Source organism: Chenopodium album, chromosome 18 (genome assembly GCF_948465745.1).
Source record: "Chenopodium album chromosome 18, dcCheAlbu1.1, whole genome shotgun sequence".
Taxonomy (NCBI): Eukaryota; Viridiplantae; Streptophyta; class Magnoliopsida; order Caryophyllales; family Amaranthaceae; genus Chenopodium; species Chenopodium album.
In genome coordinates, this window is record NC_137851.1 from 50300689 (window position 1) to 50322290 (window position 21602).

Sequence of the window (21602 nt, forward strand, 5' to 3'; positions counted from 1 at the left end):
TGTTTTATAAAGAGGGTTTAATCACCCATTAAAAAGGGAGATTTTTAGGGGGTTTTATATAATTTTCAGATTTTTATTAGACTTTAAACTTGCTGTAATTTCATGTATAAGAGTGTATTTTAAGGTTTTTATGAAGAAAAATTTAAAGAACTATATATAAGCCTTTAATTTTAACAAAAGGGAAGGTTTTTAAGTGTTGTTTGATTTGGATTTTGAAGGTTTTAAAGTAAGTTAGTATTGCTGTAAATTTGATTGATTAGGTATTGATTGAGATGTTATTATTTGGCTTAGGAGAGGAGTTTATTGAAGGTGATTTCTAGTTAGTAAAGTGGCATACTAATTCGTTTGCTCAAGGTACGTACAAGTTACGAAACCTTTCTTTTAGGTGCATGTTTAAGGACGACGGATCGAGAACTTAGTATCATGTATAGGGATGACTGAGTTAAATTGTTTGGTTATACATTGTGAATTTCGTATGACGTGCACTATTTTATATTGCAAGTATTATTTAAGCTCTAATTATGCAAGGTGCACTTAGAGGCAAAGGTATATGATTGGTGTAATGATTAATTTATTACTCATTCATGATTATGCAAGCAGGATGAGTAAAGGAAGAATTTAAGTCTTCTAAGACGAGGTTGAGGTTTTGGTGTGCCTTATGCACTCAAGGTGTTTATACACCGAGGTAGTAAAGGAATAAATAATAAATGTTGCTTGCCACTAATAAATCAAGAATTGAAATTGAAAAGTTGTTTTACTTGATTGAATTGATATTGGATTGATTGTATTGTTATGCATATGAGTCATCACCAAGTCTAAACCTGTAAATCACGTAAAGTGCAAGATGAATGAGCAATAAAACTCTGGATTGGTGCACTTCTGGAGTAATGACAATCAGGGGTTGGGGTACATGGGGTATTAGCCGTGTACTTTTCTCGAGGCCGTCTGATCTACGAGTCTCTTATTTCAAATATTTTTCAAAACTAGGAGTTAGGTGAGATCTCATACTAACTACGGTCACGGAGTCGCGCCCGTGGTCGTTGGATGTTTATTGATGTTTCCGAAAGGAGGCATGGGGTTTTTCTTTTATTGATGTTCCAAATGGAGCATGGGTTGGACAACCTTGTCTATTGCGTAATCCAATGAATAAAAATAATGATTTACCTGTTATTAATTAATGGAGTCTTAGTAATATAAATAGTTGAGTCGTGTGTTGAGTCTATAATTCAATGATGCATGATGATTGATTATTAGTAGCAGGTTATGGATTTCTTAATTTATTTTGCAGCTTGTATGTACTCAGCTTTGCTGATTGCGTGCTTTGTGTGTCTTTCTTTGGTCATGGCCTTCGCCTTTCAATGACCCTGTGACGATCCAATTTTTACACTTGTAATATTGGGGAGCAGAATTATCACAGGTTCTTACACATGCAGCATTCATCAGGGTTGTGGGATCTTGAGTAGAGAGTTGGTTGTTTGCATTTTATTTCTTTTGCAAGTTTGAATTTATTTTAATTCGATTTTATTCGACACTATTTCTTTTGGGTTTGAATTTATTTTAACACTGAATTTAATCACTTACTACTTTTATTGGGTTTTGAATAAGGGTCTTAATGGTTCCAAGTTGTATGACTTAATTTGGTTTCATTCGTTGGTTTTGAAACTTATTTATAACTGATTTAGTTTTTCCGCTGCTATTTTCTGATAAAGCCTTAACGTTTGAACACGTGGCAGTAGCACGCCAGTAATTCTCTTGAATATTGTTCAGGGTCCTCACAGGTTTAAAGAGAGAATTATTGGGGTGTTACATTATCATCAATACAATATTAATGATTATTATTGAATATTAATTATGATTGTTATTTTTAATTATTATTTGAAAATACAGCGGAGCAGAGCAGATTTCTTTTGAGCAGAGCAAAGCAGATTTGATGTGAGTAGAGCAGAGCAGAGCAGATTTGATCTGAGTAGAGCAGAGCAGAGCAGAGCACAGCACAACGGCTTTAAAGAACGGGGCCTACCTCCGTTTCATATTATTTGCAACGATTAAACATTTTTCCTCTCTACTTTATGTCAAATCGTTGCAAATAATATGAAACGAAGGTAGTACATACAATTTTTTTTTCAATAATAATTGAGTTTAATTTACTCCGTTTCTTTAAACTTAGATTCGGCATTGAAAGATAATCAATTTATTTGTCTAATTTTAAAATGATTGAAATCTTAAGTTTTGTTTCTTTTCTCTTTCAATATTTAATATTGTAGGACAAAATGTAGTAATCATAATTAAAAATGAAAGTAAACTTGAAGCTGGTTCAAATTTTAACTCAATTTAAATTTCTAATTGAAACAAATATTAACACTATCCCATAAAATAGTATGACAAGACTTCAAAGATGTAGTAAAAATTCAAAAGCCTCCGTTAAAAAAAAGGCAAAACTTAAAATATGTGTCATAATTTTTTAATAATTATGAAATATTAAAAAACCGAATAATATTTGGAAAAAATATATCACATATAAATGAAATAAATATCAAAATTGTAAAAATCAAGTAATTTTTAAATATAAATGTATTAAAAAGGTTTACATATACCTAGTGTGTGGCTCGGACAATGCCTCGGGTTGTTACTTTAATCACTTATAATTGAATAGATAGGTTCATTCTTTATTATTCCATTTATTTATTATTTGTTTATTTATATAATAGTTTCTCATATTAATAAACATGTCTTTTGTATACAATTTATAATTAATATAATTAAATAAAGACATAATTATTATCAAAATAATAAAAAAAAAACTAAAAATAGTCTAATAGAGTTAATTTTTCTTGTTTGTATTACCTCATCGATGAGCATTATTAGTAAATAATAAAATTGATATTTGTTTTTAAGAATTGCAATCATTAAATGTTTAGATCTCCAATCCATATATATATATGTGAATCGAGTATAAAAACATTACTAATCAATAGATGAGATGGTAAAACTTTTAACGCATATTTTTGAAGTTGTTAATTCAAATGTCATAATAGACATCTATCTATACCTAATATTTAAAACACAAACCATCTTCTTGACAATGTCACATTTCATCTTATTTACCCTATAATTTTTATCCCCTCTTAAAAAAAAAAAAAAAAAAAAAAAAAAATTTAATTCAATACATTCAGTAGTTTATTTAATTTCCACCTCTTCTTCTCCTTTATTTATTTATTTAAATCAAAAATATATTTTAGAACATAAAATTACACACACACACACACACACACACACACACACACACACACACACACACACACACACACACATATATATATATATATAATGTAATTTTATGTTTTAAAATATATTTTTGATTTAAAATATATACATATATATATATACCCGTGCATTCCACGGGCAAAAAAAGGCTAGTACCTTATACGAAGTACTACTATACGTATTTGTTATTTACCTAGCTAACTCGTAACATCAACTTGACAAAAACATTCATAAAAACAAGATAGTCAGGAACTCAGGGTCTTGGGGGAAAGGGAAAAAAAAATAATTATCTTTTTGAGTTCATAGTTATTTAATTGACTGTACTGTGGCCAACAAAATTAGCCTGATTACTTCATTTCACATAAGAGAAGGCTCCAAGTGTACAACATTTACTAATGTTTCTACTTAATATAAGAGCGAAATTCAAATGAGAATTAAATTACAAATAACATACTCATCTACTTTAAACTGCAAGAAACAATTAGCTACCATGGCTTTGACGAATTTTACACATTGCAACTAAACAAAATGACTGAGCTATCTAGATGAAGGCAATTCTGTTCTCACAAACTCTTCTGTAACATTTTCTGCAGATTTAGAAGCAGCAGCCTTGTTAAATAAAAGACTGAGCTTATCTATAAAAAGCTGGTGCTTCATTTGCTGTAACTGATGCCGTTCCCTTTCCAATTGCAAATCCTTTTCTCCAAAACGATCTATCTTATCTTGGATCACTTTCATCTATAAGGAAATCCAACAACAATCAAGTCATTACATGTAAAATAAAGTTTATAGTGAGTCTATGCCAATCTACCAACCTTATCTTCGATCATGACAGTTATTGACTTTAAAAACTCATCTTCTTCCTGTTTAAGCAAGGACTCTGCCTCCACACGAGCTTCCTCTGGAGTACAAATTATGCCACCACTGGCTTCAATAGGAGGATCTGGATCACAAATGTGTGTAACACACGTTAAAACTAAGAGCACTAACTCAATGATCACAGCACACAGAAAATGATAACCAAATCTTACATAGAATATTGTGTAAAATGAGCATACAGAATAATGAATACACATAACCCTATCAAGCACAGTGCGAGTGCCACAGTGTAATCTTCATAGTTCATACTAGTGAGATCAACATGCAACTAAATTACCAAACTGATAGCTTCTCTAAGCCAACGTAAATACTGAACAGAGAATTCTTAAACATACTTGTAATAATGGTCACACAAACCTCTAGCTTATTAAAAGGTCTAAATTATAAATTAACTATGACACTTAAAACAAAATGTGTAACCATTAGCTGGAACAAACAGGCGAAAAAACTAAAAATTGAGATCATTAAACGGAAAAATAAGAAGAAATTAAACCACGACGTCCCAAGAAACATTAAGAACTACAACTACATCGTCTATGTAGGACCAAAATTGACAGGTAATCAAGCAGTAACACCAGCTTATGAGTCAAAAGTATGATAAGAAAGTGTACAAGCTGTAATACATTCTCAGTAAGATGGTAGACAATACCTTGCACTTTCATCGAATGGACCTGCAATTGACCACTGCCCCTGCTGCTGCTTATTAGACGGTCTGTGTTATATAGAGTTGCCACTGCTGCTGTAGCAGTAGCTTCTGAAACCTCAATACCAGCCAAAGCTGACAAAAATGCAGCCTAAAACAAGAATAGTACAGTGACTAGGATCAAAAATATTGTTGGAGGGTGACAATTTTCTGTCAAATCTTCAAGGTGCTTAAACTTAACAGAGCAATGCTAATTCCATGAATACCTAACAAAAAAATCAGCCACATAGGAATTTTTACCTGAGCCATTATTGGGTTGCTAGCATCAGCAAGTGGTGAAAGATGCAATTTCTTTGCAGGGGGTTCTGTACCAGATTCAGCATCCACTTGGCCCTTATTTGACATGCTTTCTTCCTCACCCATACCTGCAGGCTCTGCAAATTTTTCCCAAAAAGAAAGCTTGATAAAACGAGCAATACATTCTTTCTCAGTTCTACCACCAACATGTTCAGCCACACGCTTCCAGTCATCACGATAATGCATAACGGCTTCCAACAAATGTAAAGTTTCTTTGTCAGTCCAGTCGGTCTTCACTGGTTCACTAATCTCAACCCGTCTAAATTCTGAAGAATTAACACCAACTTGGTAATTGCCACGAACATAGCACCTTGCACAGAGCACCAGGTCATGCTGCCCAACAATGATAAATATGTCTTAGCTACTGTGAAGTAAATTGTAATATTCCTGGGTAATAAACCTACCAATATAAGAAGCAAATTAAAAAATGAAGGCAAACCCTTTTCTAGAGATGATGATAGACAAAAAGAGCCATTATGGTTGCAAGATATAAGGATACTTTTTACCTTATCTAAGTGAATAGCACAAAGCTCAACTAATAACTACAAGATCTCCCTTAATCAAATATTTATGGCCAGTTTAATAAGTGGTAACTAATGGTGGGAATGAGAATGAATTTGTATATAACTTTGTAAGAAAATCAATGTTCATTCCCAAGGTAATGCTAGTTCACTCCATGGTATTTCATTTTCTTAACAAATTTTCATTACTATCCAAAAGTAGTTGGGAGTTATACTGGGTGGTAATGGACACTTAAGAAGAAAACCACAAGTTAGAGGATGTGATTGCATTACTTTGGACAATAGGATGTTAATTTGCTGGTCAAATTACACTTCAGTTCATTCCCATTACTGCTTTTGGCGCTTTATATAACCGGCTACCAAACAAGTCAAATTAGTTAGAAATTTTAAATTATATCACCATCCCCCTAATTTCAAAACTGCTTTCCGCAGCCAAGCCAAACTTATTCATCCTCCAACAAATTCTCCCCATTCCCCTGGTCCATCAAAATCAACCTATCTCAGCTTCCATATCTATTTCCATTGCCAGTCTCATCTAAAATCTGTGAAACCTCCAATCCTCCATCACATGCAGACCAAGGCATATCTTCCCCACCCAGCCCGCATAAGAAAAAATGGAAACTAGATGTTGGCGTGAGTTGTGAAGGAGGAGATGATTGGGTGTTGTAGCACTACCATGAAAACTAGCATAAGACGTTTTTAAAAATATTGTACAGAGTATACATATACACACACACATTATCATTTCCATCTTTCTATACCATTTAGGCATTTACCAAACAGGTCATACTCGTTAGTGCATTAGAGGGATGGCAATTAAACCAGCATAGAAGTTGATGAATCAAAGCTTTTAGAAATCCTAGAGGACAAAGCAAGAAAGTTGCACACACAACTCTATTTGGATCACTGCCTCACAAGTCACACATTCACAAGTCACAACCACAGCCCACAGGAGATCCTCTTTAACAGACACGAAAGTATCAAGTCACAAATTCCACATACTACAACAACAACATTAGAGACTTAGGGGGTGTTTGGTAAAAACACCGTAAATGGAATGGAAACGATTTAAATAAATGGGGGGAAGGGTAATGCTAAACGTACCTTTACTATATGTTTGGTATTCTAATGGAATGGAAACATTTTGAGTAGATTGTGATTGATTAAGGAAACGTATTTTGTTTTCACTAGTTTGTCGAGGGTAACAAATTAGGGGATTTTGTTACCCTCTAGAAACAGTATTTGTTACTTTTAACTCATACCAAACAGCTAGAAATGGAAACACTTATTTGAATCCGTTTCCTACATCTAAAATTACTATACCAAACGCCCCCTTAATTGTAATGAAGGAGTCTGTTAACTGAATCAAGATTTAATCTTTTGTAATAGTCAACCATGATCATCACTCTCCCTCCCTGCCATTTTACCAATATCTATATGGTGAAACTAAACACGCCCTTAATTATGAAACGAGTCCAACACCATCATCTCATAAACCCTGATAAAACCCAATGTAACAATCAACTTTACATTCCTACACTATGTTAATTTAGTTCAAGTAAACAAATAAACAAAAAGATGGTAATAGAGTAAAAGTATACCTTATCACAAACAAAGCAGGCAATAGTGCAAGCAACTTTACAACCACTGCACATTTTGTTAGATTTCCGAATAATGGAATTCCCAGCAGCAGCAGCAGCAGCAGCAGCAGCCCCAGCAGATGGTACAGCGGCGGGTTCTCGGTCCTTCTCCTTCTCTTTCTCCTTGTCCTCCCACTTAAAAGGCGGCTTACCGGAAGGCGGAGAGTAATTGATGAGACCCCACGTGTCAAGAAAATCAAAGACGCGGCGAATAGACCCCACATCTCCGACAAGCCACCTCCTGACCTCAGTGAAAGTGAGCTTCTTAGAAGGGTTAGACCTGAAATTGCTAACAATGGCATTTCTGTAATACTTGTAAACATTAGGGTTCTTTGATGGTGAATTCCCCTCGAAGAACTCCGGCATATGCCGCACCTCGCAATCGTCAATCTCATTCCATTTGAACCAACCTGTCAATCAATGGGGTTCTTTTTTATCTTCAAATTTCAATTTTCAATCAAAAAATAGAATAAAAATCAATTGAGGAAGCATAAAAGGGTTACCGGAGTAGCTGGGGACGGTGACGAAATCTGGAGACTTTTTGGGATCGGAAGGCGGAAGAATTGTCTCCGGCGGCGGAGAGGGGTCGGTATTTGTCGGCGCAGAGGTGGTGATGGCGGCGTCAGCGGCGGTGGTGGTGGGTGTTGGAACCTCCATAAACACAGATGTATCAGTCGTCACTTCACGGTTTCCTATTACGTTTTAGTTTTTATCGCCGCAATTTTCCCACACATGAACAACATACCAAGTAGTATATGAATAACTTTTTTTTTTTTTTTTTTTTTTTGTGAAATTAGAAATAAATTCTAAAATAGGTCAATTTACATTTTACAACATTTTTTTTTGACAGCTAGTAGGGACTTAATCGCCATGGTTATAGTCACTTATAGCTAAACAATGAAAGGAAGGCATTAAATTTTCAATCCTCTGCAGCCACTTCCTGTCATCTTGAAAGCCAATGTTTTTTCCTTTCATCCATCGAACAGCTCTTGGTTCTTGAAAGCAAACCTGCAGGTGCCAAATGCCTTCTATGAGTGACTACAACATTGGCGACACTATGAGTTGTAGCAAATATTGTGCATAGTGTGCTAATCGAGTTGCAAGATCGAACTTGACTTAGTCAAACCTCGAACAAAACTCGGCCTATGATTTTAAAAAATCAAAACTTTAACGAGCAAATTGTGAACTAATCAACTCGATTCGAAACTTTCACGAGCACGAGTCGAGCAAGTATTATTGACTCGAAACTTAAGCGAGCATGAGTTGAGCAAATTTAAAAAGTTTTTTTTGGTAGAGTTGAGTAGCCCTCACCTTGTGATCAAATCACTCGATTAGCACCCCTAATTGTGCATGTAATTTACAAGTTTCCAGTGGAATCGTTACTGTGAAAAGGGTGTTGTGTAAGATCTCCCCTCGTTGCCCTAGGCTTATGCCATTTTTTCTGTTCAAATTGGAATTCTTTACTGTTTGGAAGACACGACTTAGAGACGAGACAAGTAGACACCCTATATAAATTCTATTATATAGAGGGTCGCCAATGAATTTTACGGACAAACTCATAAACCCCGTTCGTACCTCCCTCTATTAGTGTATGTGGGGATTTTGATACAAGCACGATCTTTCCTTCTAATTCTTAAGAAGGATTGTTCATTCAAAGGTTTGTTACAACCAAAGATGGTTCAGGAGAAAGGGTATTAGAAAGTCGTTCTTTTGGAGGGATCATTTTAGCCCTAATGCACGCAACTTCTACTAGCTCTTCTTATTCATAATTTCATTATTATGCAATGCGATATTCCTATTTCCTAATTACCCTGTACTAATTCGTTGCAACGAAAGTCATTATTATTACTATTATTATTATTATTATTATTATTATTATTATTATTATTATTATTATTATCAAATTCATGAAAATAGACACTAAAGATTCACTAACCTATTAGGTTATAAAACAATTTCAATTCCAATAGACACTAAAATTAACCATTTTCCTTCGCTAGATCGTTCTTTAGATTACTTATAGGCCTCTTCTTGTTTCAAAACCTTCAACAACTTCAAACTAATTAATTAGTCTAAAGTATAATTACTAATTAGGCTATAGTGTTTAGGAAAAGAAGGGCAAATGTAGTATAATCACAAGGCTATTTTTCATGTGTAATTCTCTGATTTTTTTAGCTTAACCCCTATTAAGGGCTAATACGGCCCTCTATTTATAGGTAAATAATTAAGTTTAGGGTTGTAGATGTCGTAGTATCAAGTGGCAAGCAACACTGCAACTTTAGATGTTGCGCTAGATCATCGAGTTCATCTTTCCATGTTGCGCTCAACATCTTCAGATGTTCATTTAACCTAAATGCCTTAATAGCATAATTATTCTAGACTTAATACACATCTAAGTATGTCATGGGCCTAATTCAATGAGCAAACTTGGGTTGATTGCAAAAGCATTACAAGATTTGGGCTTAAAGAAAGGTTTGGATCAACTTATAGTACCATGAATAATGTCATTTTATACAATACGTGCTGAATCCACATTTAAAAAAATGTCAATGAAGAGAATTGAAATAATGTTGATCATTGATTTAGATGAAGAGTGGAGAACGTTTCAAACTCTATATGAAGGGTTGAGGAACGTTTGATTTCTCTTTGATATACTACCCCCGTATTATATTATGTGCACTATTAACTAAAAATAATTGCTACATATTATGTGCAACAAATGTTTTTTTTCTCCTTTTTAGGTAGTCATTTATCTTTATCTCTCTCCTCATCGCATATATTCATTAGCTTTCTCTCTCCATTCAGTACTCAAACAAAATTTGCCAAAAGCCCGTGCAAACTCATTTGTTGCACAAAATATGAAAGAGGAAAAATGATTTTGGCACACCCTTAATTGATTTTGACAAGGTAGTACTTTTATTTTAAGTTGCCTTTACCAAATTGAATTTCTTTGTAAGTTGTTATTTAGTAGCACAATGCCAAAAGAAAATTCCAAACAATGTAATAATACATGATACCCTTGTCCAAACCTTGGCATAGCAAGACTACAAACACTCATCACACAAAAGCACCGTAATTAAGAGAGGGATAATACAAAAAAGTTGGCCTTAATAACGCCATCTTAGCCCACCTCCGCTTGTAGCAACACTCATCACAAAAAAGCACATAAGAGACTGATTATACAAAAAAGTTATCCTAGTAACACCATCTTAGGCTTCTTAGCCCACCTCCCCTTTCCCTCATGAGTTTCCTAGTAACACCGTCTTAGGCTTCTTAGCCCACCTCCCCTTTCCCTCGTGAGTTTCAAACCTAGGTTTCCCCTGAGCTTGAGCACTGTAACAATCACTAGGACAAGTGATGCTGCTGAATATTTCGGCAATTCGTTAAAAGAATGCCCAAAAGCCACTTGTACCACTGCTACATCGAATTCAGTGGCAGTATGGCACATTAGATACAAAAGCTGCAACTTTGACGAGTAAGACTCCAAAATGGAGTTAACCTTCTTTCATATTTTGAAATTGGGCTTCCAACATTATACACGTATAAATGTATAATATAATAGATGCTATACTGAAAATAAAATGCCTAGAGGCTATATATGCACAAGACATGGATGATAGTCTGGTTCCTAAGACTAGATGCATGGCTGTAAATGAACACCAGAGATTCTATACAACCCAGATTGGCTGGGAGCAAAGGGGAGGGAGGGACTTAAACTACAGAAGAATCATATGTTGATTCTAACATGGACATGTATGTTTTGTACAGGATGGTTTATTTTTACAGGGCTACTGGATACCTTTCCAGCAACTTAAATGCAGTATGTGGTCAGCTTGTTGACTGCACTGACCACGATGAAAGGTTTAAAGATGCATCAAATATACAGGAAGAGCAAACCGTTGTCTCCCATAATTCTTCTCCGCTGTATTGCGAATTAGAAATCTGACTTTTCTGGTGAGCATGACTATGTAAGACCTGCAAAATTGGGAAGTATAGTATTGATAAGAACCAACAGCCCAAAAATATCAAATATGACCAACATCTTTGCCATATTATAATAATCTGAAGAGAAAGCAAACGCAGCTCAGAAACAACATGAGGTAAAGAATGACCCTTTTAAGGGTCTTTACATCCCATGATAAATTTTGATAACACCTTGATTTTAAACAGGATGCGTAGCTCTGAGAGTTGAGAATCTCCAGGCATCAAGATTGAGGAAAAATCATGCACCCCATATGCACTCTTGCACGAAAGCTTAGTTTTACCAGTTTAACTATGTACTTTTACTTTATTTTATGCAAAAATGCTCTGTTGAGAAGATATAAAATACGGAGTAATAAAGGAGCAGCCAAGCAGAAGCATGAGATAAACAGAGTAAGAGGAGCAAACAAAATAGAAAAAAGGATGAAATAGGAGTATGCCTTACAGGTGTGCCTCATACAATTCAGCTGCCCAGGAAAGACATACTATTTAGAGGAAAGCTAAGTTGAATGCATAGGGAGAGAAAAGGGGTACCTCTAGAATGCATAAAGATAAGGCTAGATCTGAAGCCTGCAAATCAAGTAGCAGAACTGCAATTCTCGCTGCAAGCTAAGGACAGCTGCAGACACAACAAAGCAAATTTAGTCAAAATATAATTTAAAATATCCAATATGCCAAGCATAGATATAAGACCATAATTCTCGCCTGAATCAGTCTTCTCACCCAGTTGCTTGGTCAGAACCACTACTTTGAATGAACTGAGGAGAATGACCAGGGACCATAAATTGAGGTTGTCCAGGAACTGGGGAAACTACACCTGAAAATAGAATCCACCTGAACAGTTAATGATTCTCAAAGATAGTACAGTCCCTTTTACTCTGTGCACAAGATGAAATGAAGACCTTTTTCCATATAACCATGCTTTGGACTATTACTAGTCATAATTAAAATTCTTGTAATTTCAAGAGCCACCAATAGCGAGCATATTTTCTATTTGCTTGCCAACTTATTCTATCATTCACAAGCATCCACTAAGTCACTTCAAGATCTTTACTTCCGATTTACCCAATTAAAAAAAAAAAATTGATTTAACATGGGCCATGAATTTATAATCATGATACCAACAACTAAGTTTATAAAGCTCTTTGTCCCCATTTTCCAACTAACTAGTTACAAGACAAACACTAGTTTATCATAGAAAAACATTTTACACACCTAAGATGATGAGATATTTCAAACCAACAATAGTAATAAACATATTTACTCCTATGAATTATGAGGACAAAGCAGCCAATGTAACAGAAGGCAAAATCTTATATACATATTTAACCAACATCATACTCAAATGTAGACAGAATAGTTTAAACACTAATTATTCTTGCAGTTTTACAGTGTGTTTGGATAAAGAAAGGGGAAGGAAAAGAAGGGGAGGGAAGAATGGTGAGTTTCCCTTCCAAACCTCTCCATTGTTGGAGTGATCAATTTCACACAATTTAATTCCTCCATTTCTCTCCCCTCCAATTCCCTCCCTTCCTCATTTGTTATCCAAATGAATGATACCCATCTCTCCATTTCTCTTCCCTTCCTTTCCCTCCATTTTCTTCAATCCAAACACACCCCTTGTGATTATTTTCTTAGCAAGTGGTCAATCCTTAGCAGGCTTTGGTCAACCAAGAATACAAAGTTCAAGCCACAGAACTACATTACAAAAACTGAAGACTAATTAAGATTCTTTTTTATTATAAATGCGAAATAAAGGAAAAGTTTGCAAACATATTTTCAGCACAATTTGCTAGACCCAAACCTGCCAATGACAATGCTTCAGGAATCAAAATCCCGTAATCATTAAAACAAGACATTCCAAAAACCAAAAGCATACAGCACTAATACTAACAGTTTGTAAAGCAAATGAAACACATCTAGTAGAAACAAAGAATTTACTTTTAATGGGGAGAAAATTGCCTGGATGGTACGATGACTGAATGGGAATAGAGGACGTCATAGCATTAACACTAGGACCACCAAATTGCACAACTTGGTGGCTTGGCATGGGATAAGTCTGCACAGGGCTGTAACCGCCACCTTGAACTGATTGGGCCAACTGTCCATATGGATTCATGGGTGCACCTGGTGTTCCAGGAACACCATACAGCTGAAGGTATTGTTGACCCATATAAGGATTGTAAAGGCCCTGTAGAAAAAAAAAATCAGAGTAAGGATAAGACAAAACATTGAATAAAACTTTCATTGAAATTTTCATTATGACGCATATTATAAACCTGATTACCTGCGCATATGCATATTCAGGCCCAAATGGCTGAAACCTGTCCAAAAAATTAAAAAGTTACAAACACACTTTCCTGATGAGAGAGGAGATTGAAAGAACATGGGAAAGCATACATTAGCAAACCTAAGTGTCACAATCTATAATCTGCGTAAAACAAAAGAAACATACAACAGGTCTATTATACTGCCAAAAAAAAAAGGTCTACTTGATCCATCTTTTATGACACTTTTTTTTGGTAGATACATGGCAGGCCACCCTTCTGAACTCCTACCTCAGGAATGCCATTAGGTAGAAATGGCCAGAGGGAAGGAGAGAATGAGGAGCCAAAACATAAGTCGAATGGACCTAGGAGAAAGGCAAATGCCTTGCCAATCCAACCAACTTCATTCCTCTCTTCTTTTATGATCAACAATATAAGTAAAACATGCAAAAAAGGCTGCAATGCTGAAAGTAGACATAGATAGATAAGCAATAACGCACCCATACATATTGTATACATATCCTTGCTGGTAGTTGTATGGAACAGCCTGTTGGTAGCCAACACCTCCCATTGGTGCACGTGGATTTCCAATATAGGGGCTAGGTGACCTTAATCGTCCTATTAGAAGTTTCCATAAGAAAATCAAAAAAAGACACAAACGAGATTAGATTAAATAAAATTATATGGTATTTATCACAAAAAGAACATCATCCTCATGATACAGCATACACAGCATAGCTATCACATAACATTAAACAAAGACCATATGAGCACAAAAAATATCTAAAAGCTCGCCATGGAAGCAGGAAGATATAAACACTATTCATTTCGTAAGACTGTTGTCAACCTATCCAGTTATTATTCATAAAAGTAGTTTTTAAGATCCCATAACACCTCCACCCATGAGTCATACTACAGAAGAAAGTCATTAGGCTCAAACCAAAGCACCCAAATCAATTCTTAAATGCACACCTCCAAAGCACCTTCAGTTGTTCTCCCCTCCCAAAAACCAAGCCAATTCACCTGCATATGGTACACCGGAAAACAGAGCATAACCAAAATGCCCCATCAAAATAAAAATAAAAACTACACCATAAAGCATCAGACACCTCTCAATGAAGAGATGAGAGCCTATTTTGCAACTTCTTAACAGACAACAAATATTAGGCAACAAATTTCTATCAGGGCGCTGCACCAGAAGATTACTAAGAGTGTTGGAAAATCCAAAAACAATGCCTGAACCTTCATAAGAATCACCACCTTCCAAATGAAGTTGGAAACACAGAAAATTGATGTTTAGAACTAGTGTTTGAAAATAATACTTATGAAAACTATTACCAGAAGTTTATAATAATCAACAAGCAAGCTCTACAATGATCTTTCCTCAAAAGAGAGGCTACATTAGTTGATTCCCTCGTCCTACATTCCATGTTCCATGATAATAAGAGGCCTTTTGGACTGTGAAATGTGAGATTGGATTGTAACTTATGATAGAGAAAGGAAAAAGAGGGCAGAAGAATCCTCCCAAAACACCAAAGTAGATTAAGGATCACCCGCTAAAAATTCAAACAGGGAAACTAAAAAAGAATTACTTTGAAACAGACTTCCATGAGCATAGACAGGATAATCCACTACAAGGCAAAGTATCCCAATAACTCATGTTTAGACTAAAATCTAAACCCCTTCAGGTGCCAAAGAGGGACAAATTCCAAAGATGGAAGTCTAAGGCATTTCAACATCACACCATCAAAACCTAGACCTCTTTCCTCCTTTGGTCAACATATGAAATCTTAAGCTAACAATGATCCCTCTTATACCAATCCACCCCTACCATGCCTTCCACCCCCAAACTGATAAAAATAATAATAAATAAAAGCCCTTATTATCCTAAATTTGTAGCCACAAGAATAAATACATGATACTATAATACACAAAAATAATAAAGAAGTATACATGAAAACAATACTCGACAAGATCCTTCTGAACCACACAAAAAACCAAGCAACCCTCCCCACCCATACACTCCTTAGAGAATTTCTCAATTACCAAAGCCCAAAAAGAAAGATGCATAGAGTTCGCCCCTTAAGGAACCCCACTGTGTTTAAATGACCCACCCATGAGACAAAAGAATGGATACATCACCCTATAGGCACAGGAATTAGACTTAATGAGTTTAATGCGGCTTCGAGATGGGCACAAAAGGCTAGAGCAGGTAGGCACATTCACTAACTAAAGATATAATCCAAAACAAAGTGAATAGATCACCAGAATACTCCAAATATTTATAACCACCCACTAACCTCCTATAGATCAACAAACACCACCCAATATACTTCCGCTATTTCTCAATACATTCATCCTTAGTTTTAAAAGGCGCAAGGTACACCAAGGCGCAAATGGTCCTTGCAGCCTAGGCACGAGGCGCGAGGCGAAGGCGTGCGCCTTTTGTATGCAAGGCGCATGTATTCATATATTTATTTCAAATTATTTTTTACTTTGATTGTACTTAATACCAATTAAAAAGATTCATAATAAATAAAATAATGATATATGTAAAGCTAAAGTAGTCTGAATTTGAAAAAATGTCCATCATTCTTCAATTTATAACTTAAATCTTAGTTATTTTCCTTGAAGTGCAAAGGCACGCCTTACCAAAGGCACTTTGAGGTGCACGCCTTACCAAAGGCACTTTGAGGCGCACGCCTTCCGTAGGTGACTGAGCCTCGCCTAGCTAAAGCCCATTTCCAGGAGCGAGGCGCGCTTTTTAAAACCAAGCATTCATCATTTTGACTTTCACACTAGCCAACACATTACTTTGATCATTTACAACTTTAATTACACTTTTGAAAAACTATAAATTTGATATTTTGAAAATATACATTGAGATTAACCGAACAACAATTAAAAATGACTTTATTATCACATCAAGTAATAAAAATGGGGAAATAATTTAGTATATAAATAGTGTTCAAACACAAAAAGGTGCAATTGAGAAACAAAAGAACAAATTCCTATCTCCCCCTCTCCCCTAAAAATATTGCAAACACAACATGCCAAGAAAACGTTTTACTAACTACATAAACCACGCTTCCCCCTAAACAACACACATAAGTAATAGAAAGGCATCCTAAATTTTGTGGTCTCTAGTGATCCAAAACCATCACACTTTAAAAGCCTATCTATAAACCTGCTGCTAACATACCGGGTCATAAATCCAATTTCAATATTACCCCTCCCCCCCCCCCCCCCCAAAAAAAAAAAAAAAAAAAAAAAAAAAAAAAAAAAAAAAAAAAAAAAAAAAAAAAACTCTTACTATATTCTGCCACCTTGTTTGCAACTAAAATTGCTTCCAAAATTTGATAACCCTCGGCAAGCACATTATTGTTCGAAAATGCAAAGCAAAAAGAATTTGTTTAAACCTCTGAAATGATTTTTATACACACTAGTCAGCTAACTTATGGGCTGAAAGTCTCTCAATCAACTTACAAGGAAAGAGTTTCAACTTCAATCCTCTTGGCTTCTTTTAAACAAAAAGGCATAATTCTGACACTAAAAAGATAAAGTTAGCCCAAAAGACCAGAATTCATCTAAAAGTTACTTGCTCGTGAAAACTCACTAGCAAGTAGCAACACTCAACAATAAATGGAGTCGATAATCAATATCCTTGTACTTATTTCTACACAATCAGTAGCTATCAGGTATAGGCTAAATATATAGATCATTTTACAGACTTCAAATCTTTTGAAAGCAGGCAACTATCAAATGCAAAAACGGTTCACCCAAGTTTCATTATGATTATTGGCCATGAATGCTCAGAAACGCCAGTCCAAAGTGACAATTAAGACATTTCATGCTTTGAAATTACTAGAATTCATTGTAAATCATTTTTAGAAGAATCATTTTTAGAAGAAACGTGTACCTCACACAGATTATTTATTTGCCACCCAAAAAGGAACCCTAAAACATGATGCCCCCCTTTTCTCTCTTTTGACTCTATGTCAACGGTTCCACATAGGTCTTAGCTACTAAGCTAATTCTGGAGAATATCAAAGTCTCAGAGGCATGCCCGAAGAGGTTCAATGCATTGCATCTTAAGCTTGAGCTTGAGAGGGAGAAAGACAGAAAAAGAAAGGGAGGGGGGTTGCTTTGTGGCTCAACCAAAAAAATGAACTACATATGTCATTTAGGAAAAGATGGAGGTTACGGAAATACGCATGTTAAGATGGATGTGCGGGAACACTCTAAGAGATAGAATCAAACATGAGGTTATTCGCAAAAAAGTGGGTCTGGCATTGGAGATGAACTAAGGGAAAATCGCCTGCATTGGTTTGGGCATTTAAGACGGAGACCCGAGGGTGCACCAGTACAAAGAGTGGGACCATGGAGGGGTTAAACGAGGGAGAGGGAGATACCGGAGATTGAAAATGACTTGTTAGAAGGAGTTAGGAAAGATACGAAGCATATGGATTTGCATGACAATGAGGCATTTGATCGTAAGGGATGGAGGAGGAAGATTTTTGTGGATGACTATACGGAATAATCACTTTTGGTTCACGTAACTGACCCCACTTATAAGATCAAGGCTGTGATTGACTGATTATCAATCAGTAACGAAATAAAGTAGGATATGATCGATAAAAGAGATTGTAAGTAAAGGATAAATTCTTCTTGAAATTTCACACCAAATATCAATTAATTTTAAACGAACTTATTATTTTTACTTATCTGTTACCTACTCTTCTAAGACTTTTGTTGCCATTCTATTTCCATTAATATCTTTGTTCCCATTTTCAATCTCTGATGTATCTACACAACGGATAATTGCCAACAAAACAAGCTACCAGTATATTACGCCGATGCTACTATGCTATAATAACAAGTATAGTGTGGTTAACTATTCTAACACGAGCATAATTTAAAAAGGGAATTTTACAACACTAACCATTGGCTCAAAGAAGACTAATACTTATTTACATGTAAAATAAAGATATAGAAATCCTACCAATATGAAGGGAGGGTGTTATAAATCTAGAAAATTAAGCAGATATTATATAGTCGATCACCCAATCTTCCCCTTCAAAACCGTGAGCACTATTTTATTGAAAGCCAACAAACTTAACTAGCCCGCTATTCATAGTGATCTGACAATGGCGAAGCAAAACTAGGCAATGGGTTTTACATATAACTATATCCTAGCACATTTCACTATATCACATGATCTTCAACTCAGCTAAACAAGGACAAAACAAGTTGTCAAGTATAATAAAGTGAGTCCCTGGATAACCAAAGCAACCAGTGGTTTCTAGTTTTCTGCACTAACAACAGCTGCACTCACCTGTCCACCCAACTCTTTCTCTTTGCTTGCTAGTTGATGCTGGTTCAATGTGCAAAAGACTAAACAATGAAGGCAGCGAGGAAAAATAATTCACTCACAGCTCAATCACCACCCAACACAACATATATTTCTATCAAATATGGATACCACCAACAGAAAACTCTCACGGCTCATATAAGCTCAAAACTCAAAAAATCCCATGCCAAGTAAAATTCAACAGATAGGAGTAAGTTTATTGGAACATAAACCATAGTGCTGAAGCAGAGAGAAGCAAATGAAATGCTTTGTAAAAGCAACACAAGATATCCTACAAAACATGCAGAAATAAGCAAAAATACCAAATGAAAGAGCAGGTCGAGGTCGTCCGAGTGAAGCTAAATTACAATTGGCACGCCGCCCATCAATTATAGGCGTTGGGTCTGCACAAGCTCTCCTTGCAGATTCCGGGTCACGAAAAGTCACCTATACCCTCCATAGGAAGCACACAAAACACAACCACAGTCACTTCACAATCATACTCTATTATCATGAAATTTTACTTATAAAGATACATGCTGGCCAATTTTAGTCTTAGTTTTACTCCGACCTTCCCACTTTAATCGGCCACATTTGATCATAACACAATAATACAGAAAGATAGAGAAATACTCACAAAACCATAACCCTTAGAACGACCAGTATTCTTATCAGTGATAACAACAGCTTCAAGAATCTCCCCAAAATGCTCGAAATACCGGCGCATCGTCTCGCTCTGAGTCTCCCAAGCAAGACCTCCTACAAACACCTTCGTGTATGTGGTATCTCCGAACTGTGAACTCAAATATGGCAAACCCGAACCCGAGCTCGACCCCGATCCGGGTCGACCCGGAATCGGCTGATATGCCATCAATTTTTTTGTAATTGATTGATTGTTGATCAACAAAATAATTTCACCCAGATGATATAATTATTCAAAAAAAAGAAAATTAAAAAGGGGAGAGAGAGAGATTAAAAGCTCAAAAATTAGAAATAAGACGAAACAAAACCCTAGAAATCCCCGGAAGAAAGGGGAGAAATTATCCAATCAGAGCAGAAGGTGGGTATTAAGGGGATGAATCAAAATTATGTTTTTTTGAAGAAAAAGCAGATTACTTTTAATAATTAGAGGAGACAGAAAAAGGGAAATTTTGAATTATTAAAGAGAGAAAAAGAATACTTGTTAACAAGAGATGGGACAGGGGAGAAAGAAGAAAAAAGCTAACCCTAAAAATGGAGTCAAACAAAGTCAAAAGAGAGAGAAAGTTTCAGAGGAAGAAGAAGATGATTTGAAATATATTTACAGAGAAATAGAGGATATACACAAGAGAAGAGGAAAAGGAAGAGGAAGAGGAAGAGGAGAGAGAAAGTGTTGAGGAATTATGAAAATGGTAGAAATGAAGAAGATGGAAGGAGAAGTGGGACCCTTACTCGCAACTTCCAGGTTGTTTGTTTCTTTTTTACCGGGAAAATTTGGTGTTATTGTGGCGGGCAAATTGAACCCCAGGTAGTTAGCTCACTTGCTTTTTGAGCTGGGCATGGACCGGGTTGGCACGAGTTTTAGTGAAAACGGTATAAAAACGGATATTATATTTTATTCGTTCTACTTTAGAATAATTTAAACACTTTTTAGCATGTAGTTAAGGGAAAAAAAAAAGATGGTGATCATAAATTTGAGTTGTTAAATGAAAAATTAATGAATTTGTTTTATATTATTAATTTGTGATCAATAGGGAGTATGATTTAACATTGAGGTCCTTATTTTTACCATTCACAAATTAAAAAAAAAATAGTATGATCAAGAGAGTTTGCTAACGAGACACAATCTAACACGACATAACACATGAATTTAAGTCAGTATAGTTTCGTTTATGAATATTAGACCATGCTTTAGCATGTACTCCCTCTTTCCCTATTTTTTGTCCTATTGGAAATAATTGGTTCAAACTTCAAAAACCCGACCAATAAATCTTTTTAATCAATAAGAGAAAATATTGTCATGTAAAGTCTTATTGGATTCATCTTATTGTATATTTTATTAATATCAAATTTTAATGATTTTTACACATATAGAAGTAAAACTATATAGTATACTTTACAAAACGCATTTTAGAGACCATATAAAGTCTAACGAGGCAAAAAGATAAAGATAGAGGGAGTAATATTTATTTCTTGACCTTAAGCACGAACACGAAAATCAATGTTATATATAGCCCGACCCATGCCCAATTCTAGTTGTAGTAGTTGTCTCGTTGTCTCTAATAAAATAAAGTAAGCAAGTACGCCAAAATGGAATTAAATAATTTGATTAATAAAAGTGGAGAGAGAGATAGAATGAGATTGATGGTGATGATGTGATGTGTGACGGCAGACACTTAGCCACTAAGAATAGCGAAATTCGTCCGCTTGTTGAGTTTGTGATTATCAATTATCATCCAAATTCCCATATTCCGTCTACTCCAACTATCCGCTACTATTTCTATATTTGCCCCTTTTTTGTCTAATACGAGAGTATTGGACTAATGGTCAAGGTTTGTATTCGGTTATTTCGGTATATAATCCTAGATGTGTTTAAACCACACTTGATCCAAACTAATTCGAAAAATATTCGATTTTTTGCATGTTAAAAATATTTATAATAAGACTTGAACTCAAGACCAACGAGTCTTAAGTTACAAGTCTTACTACCTTAGTCATTTA

The 21602-nt window shown here is 35.4% G+C and overlaps 2 protein-coding genes across 5 annotated transcripts; both read right to left on the reverse strand.

Annotated features, from left to right (window-relative positions):
- Positions 1–3578: 3578 nt before the first annotated feature.
- On the reverse strand, positions 3579–8086 carry LOC145591037 (SWI/SNF complex subunit SWI3B-like). The gene is made up of 6 exons (XM_081647425.1): positions 7808–8086; positions 7266–7714; positions 5087–5476; positions 4793–4937; positions 4080–4207; positions 3579–4002 (listed from the first exon to the last, which is right to left on the reverse strand). The coding sequence occupies exons 1-6, from the start codon at positions 7959–7961 to the stop codon at positions 3802–3804; spliced, it is 1467 nt and encodes a 488-aa protein (XP_081503551.1). The 5' UTR covers positions 7962–8086; the 3' UTR covers positions 3579–3801.
- Positions 8087–10793: 2707 nt separating this feature from the next.
- Positions 10794–20353, reverse strand: LOC145592525 (putative RNA-binding protein ARP1). 4 transcript variants are annotated; one of them, XM_081649021.1, is made up of 8 exons: positions 19540–20353; positions 19226–19349; positions 14053–14170; positions 13573–13609; positions 13248–13476; positions 12009–12102; positions 11820–11904; positions 10794–11279 (listed from the first exon to the last, which is right to left on the reverse strand). In XM_081649021.1, the coding sequence occupies exons 1-7, from the start codon at positions 19771–19773 to the stop codon at positions 11895–11897; spliced, it is 846 nt and encodes a 281-aa protein (XP_081505147.1). In that variant the 5' UTR covers positions 19774–20353; the 3' UTR covers positions 10794–11279; positions 11820–11894. The 4 variants fall into 4 exon arrangements, with proteins under 4 accessions (XP_081505147.1, XP_081505144.1, XP_081505145.1 ...); XM_081649018.1 differs by having other exon boundaries at positions 13227–13476; XM_081649019.1 differs by having other exon boundaries at positions 11991–12102; positions 13227–13476; positions 19540–20352.
- Positions 20354–21602: the final 1249 nt, after the last annotated feature.

Excerpts from the sequence above, each read along its gene's own strand:
- LOC145591037 (XM_081647425.1), bottom strand. The coding sequence starts at position 7,961 with ATGGAGGTTCCAACACCCACCACCACCGCCGCTGACGCCGCCATCACC. Across the intron at positions 4,208-4,792 it reads CCATTCGATGAAAGTGCAAG|ATCCTCCTATTGAAGCCAGT; the intron begins GTATTGTCTACC and ends TTTGTGATCCAG. Across the intron at positions 4,003-4,079 it reads CTGTCATGATCGAAGATAAG|ATGAAAGTGATCCAAGATAA; the intron begins GTTGGTAGATTG and ends ATTTCCTTATAG.
- LOC145592525 (XM_081649018.1), bottom strand. The coding sequence starts at position 19,773 with ATGGCATATCAGCCGATTCCGGGTCGACCCGGATCGGGGTCGAGCTCG. Across the intron at positions 14,171-19,225 it reads TCGACCTGCTCTTTCATTTG|GACGATTAAGGTCACCTAGC; the intron begins GTATTTTTGCTT and ends AACTTCTAATAG. Across the intron at positions 12,103-13,226 it reads CAATTTTCTCCCCATTAAAA|GTGTAGTTTCCCCAGTTCCT; the intron begins GTAAATTCTTTG and ends TTCTATTTTCAG.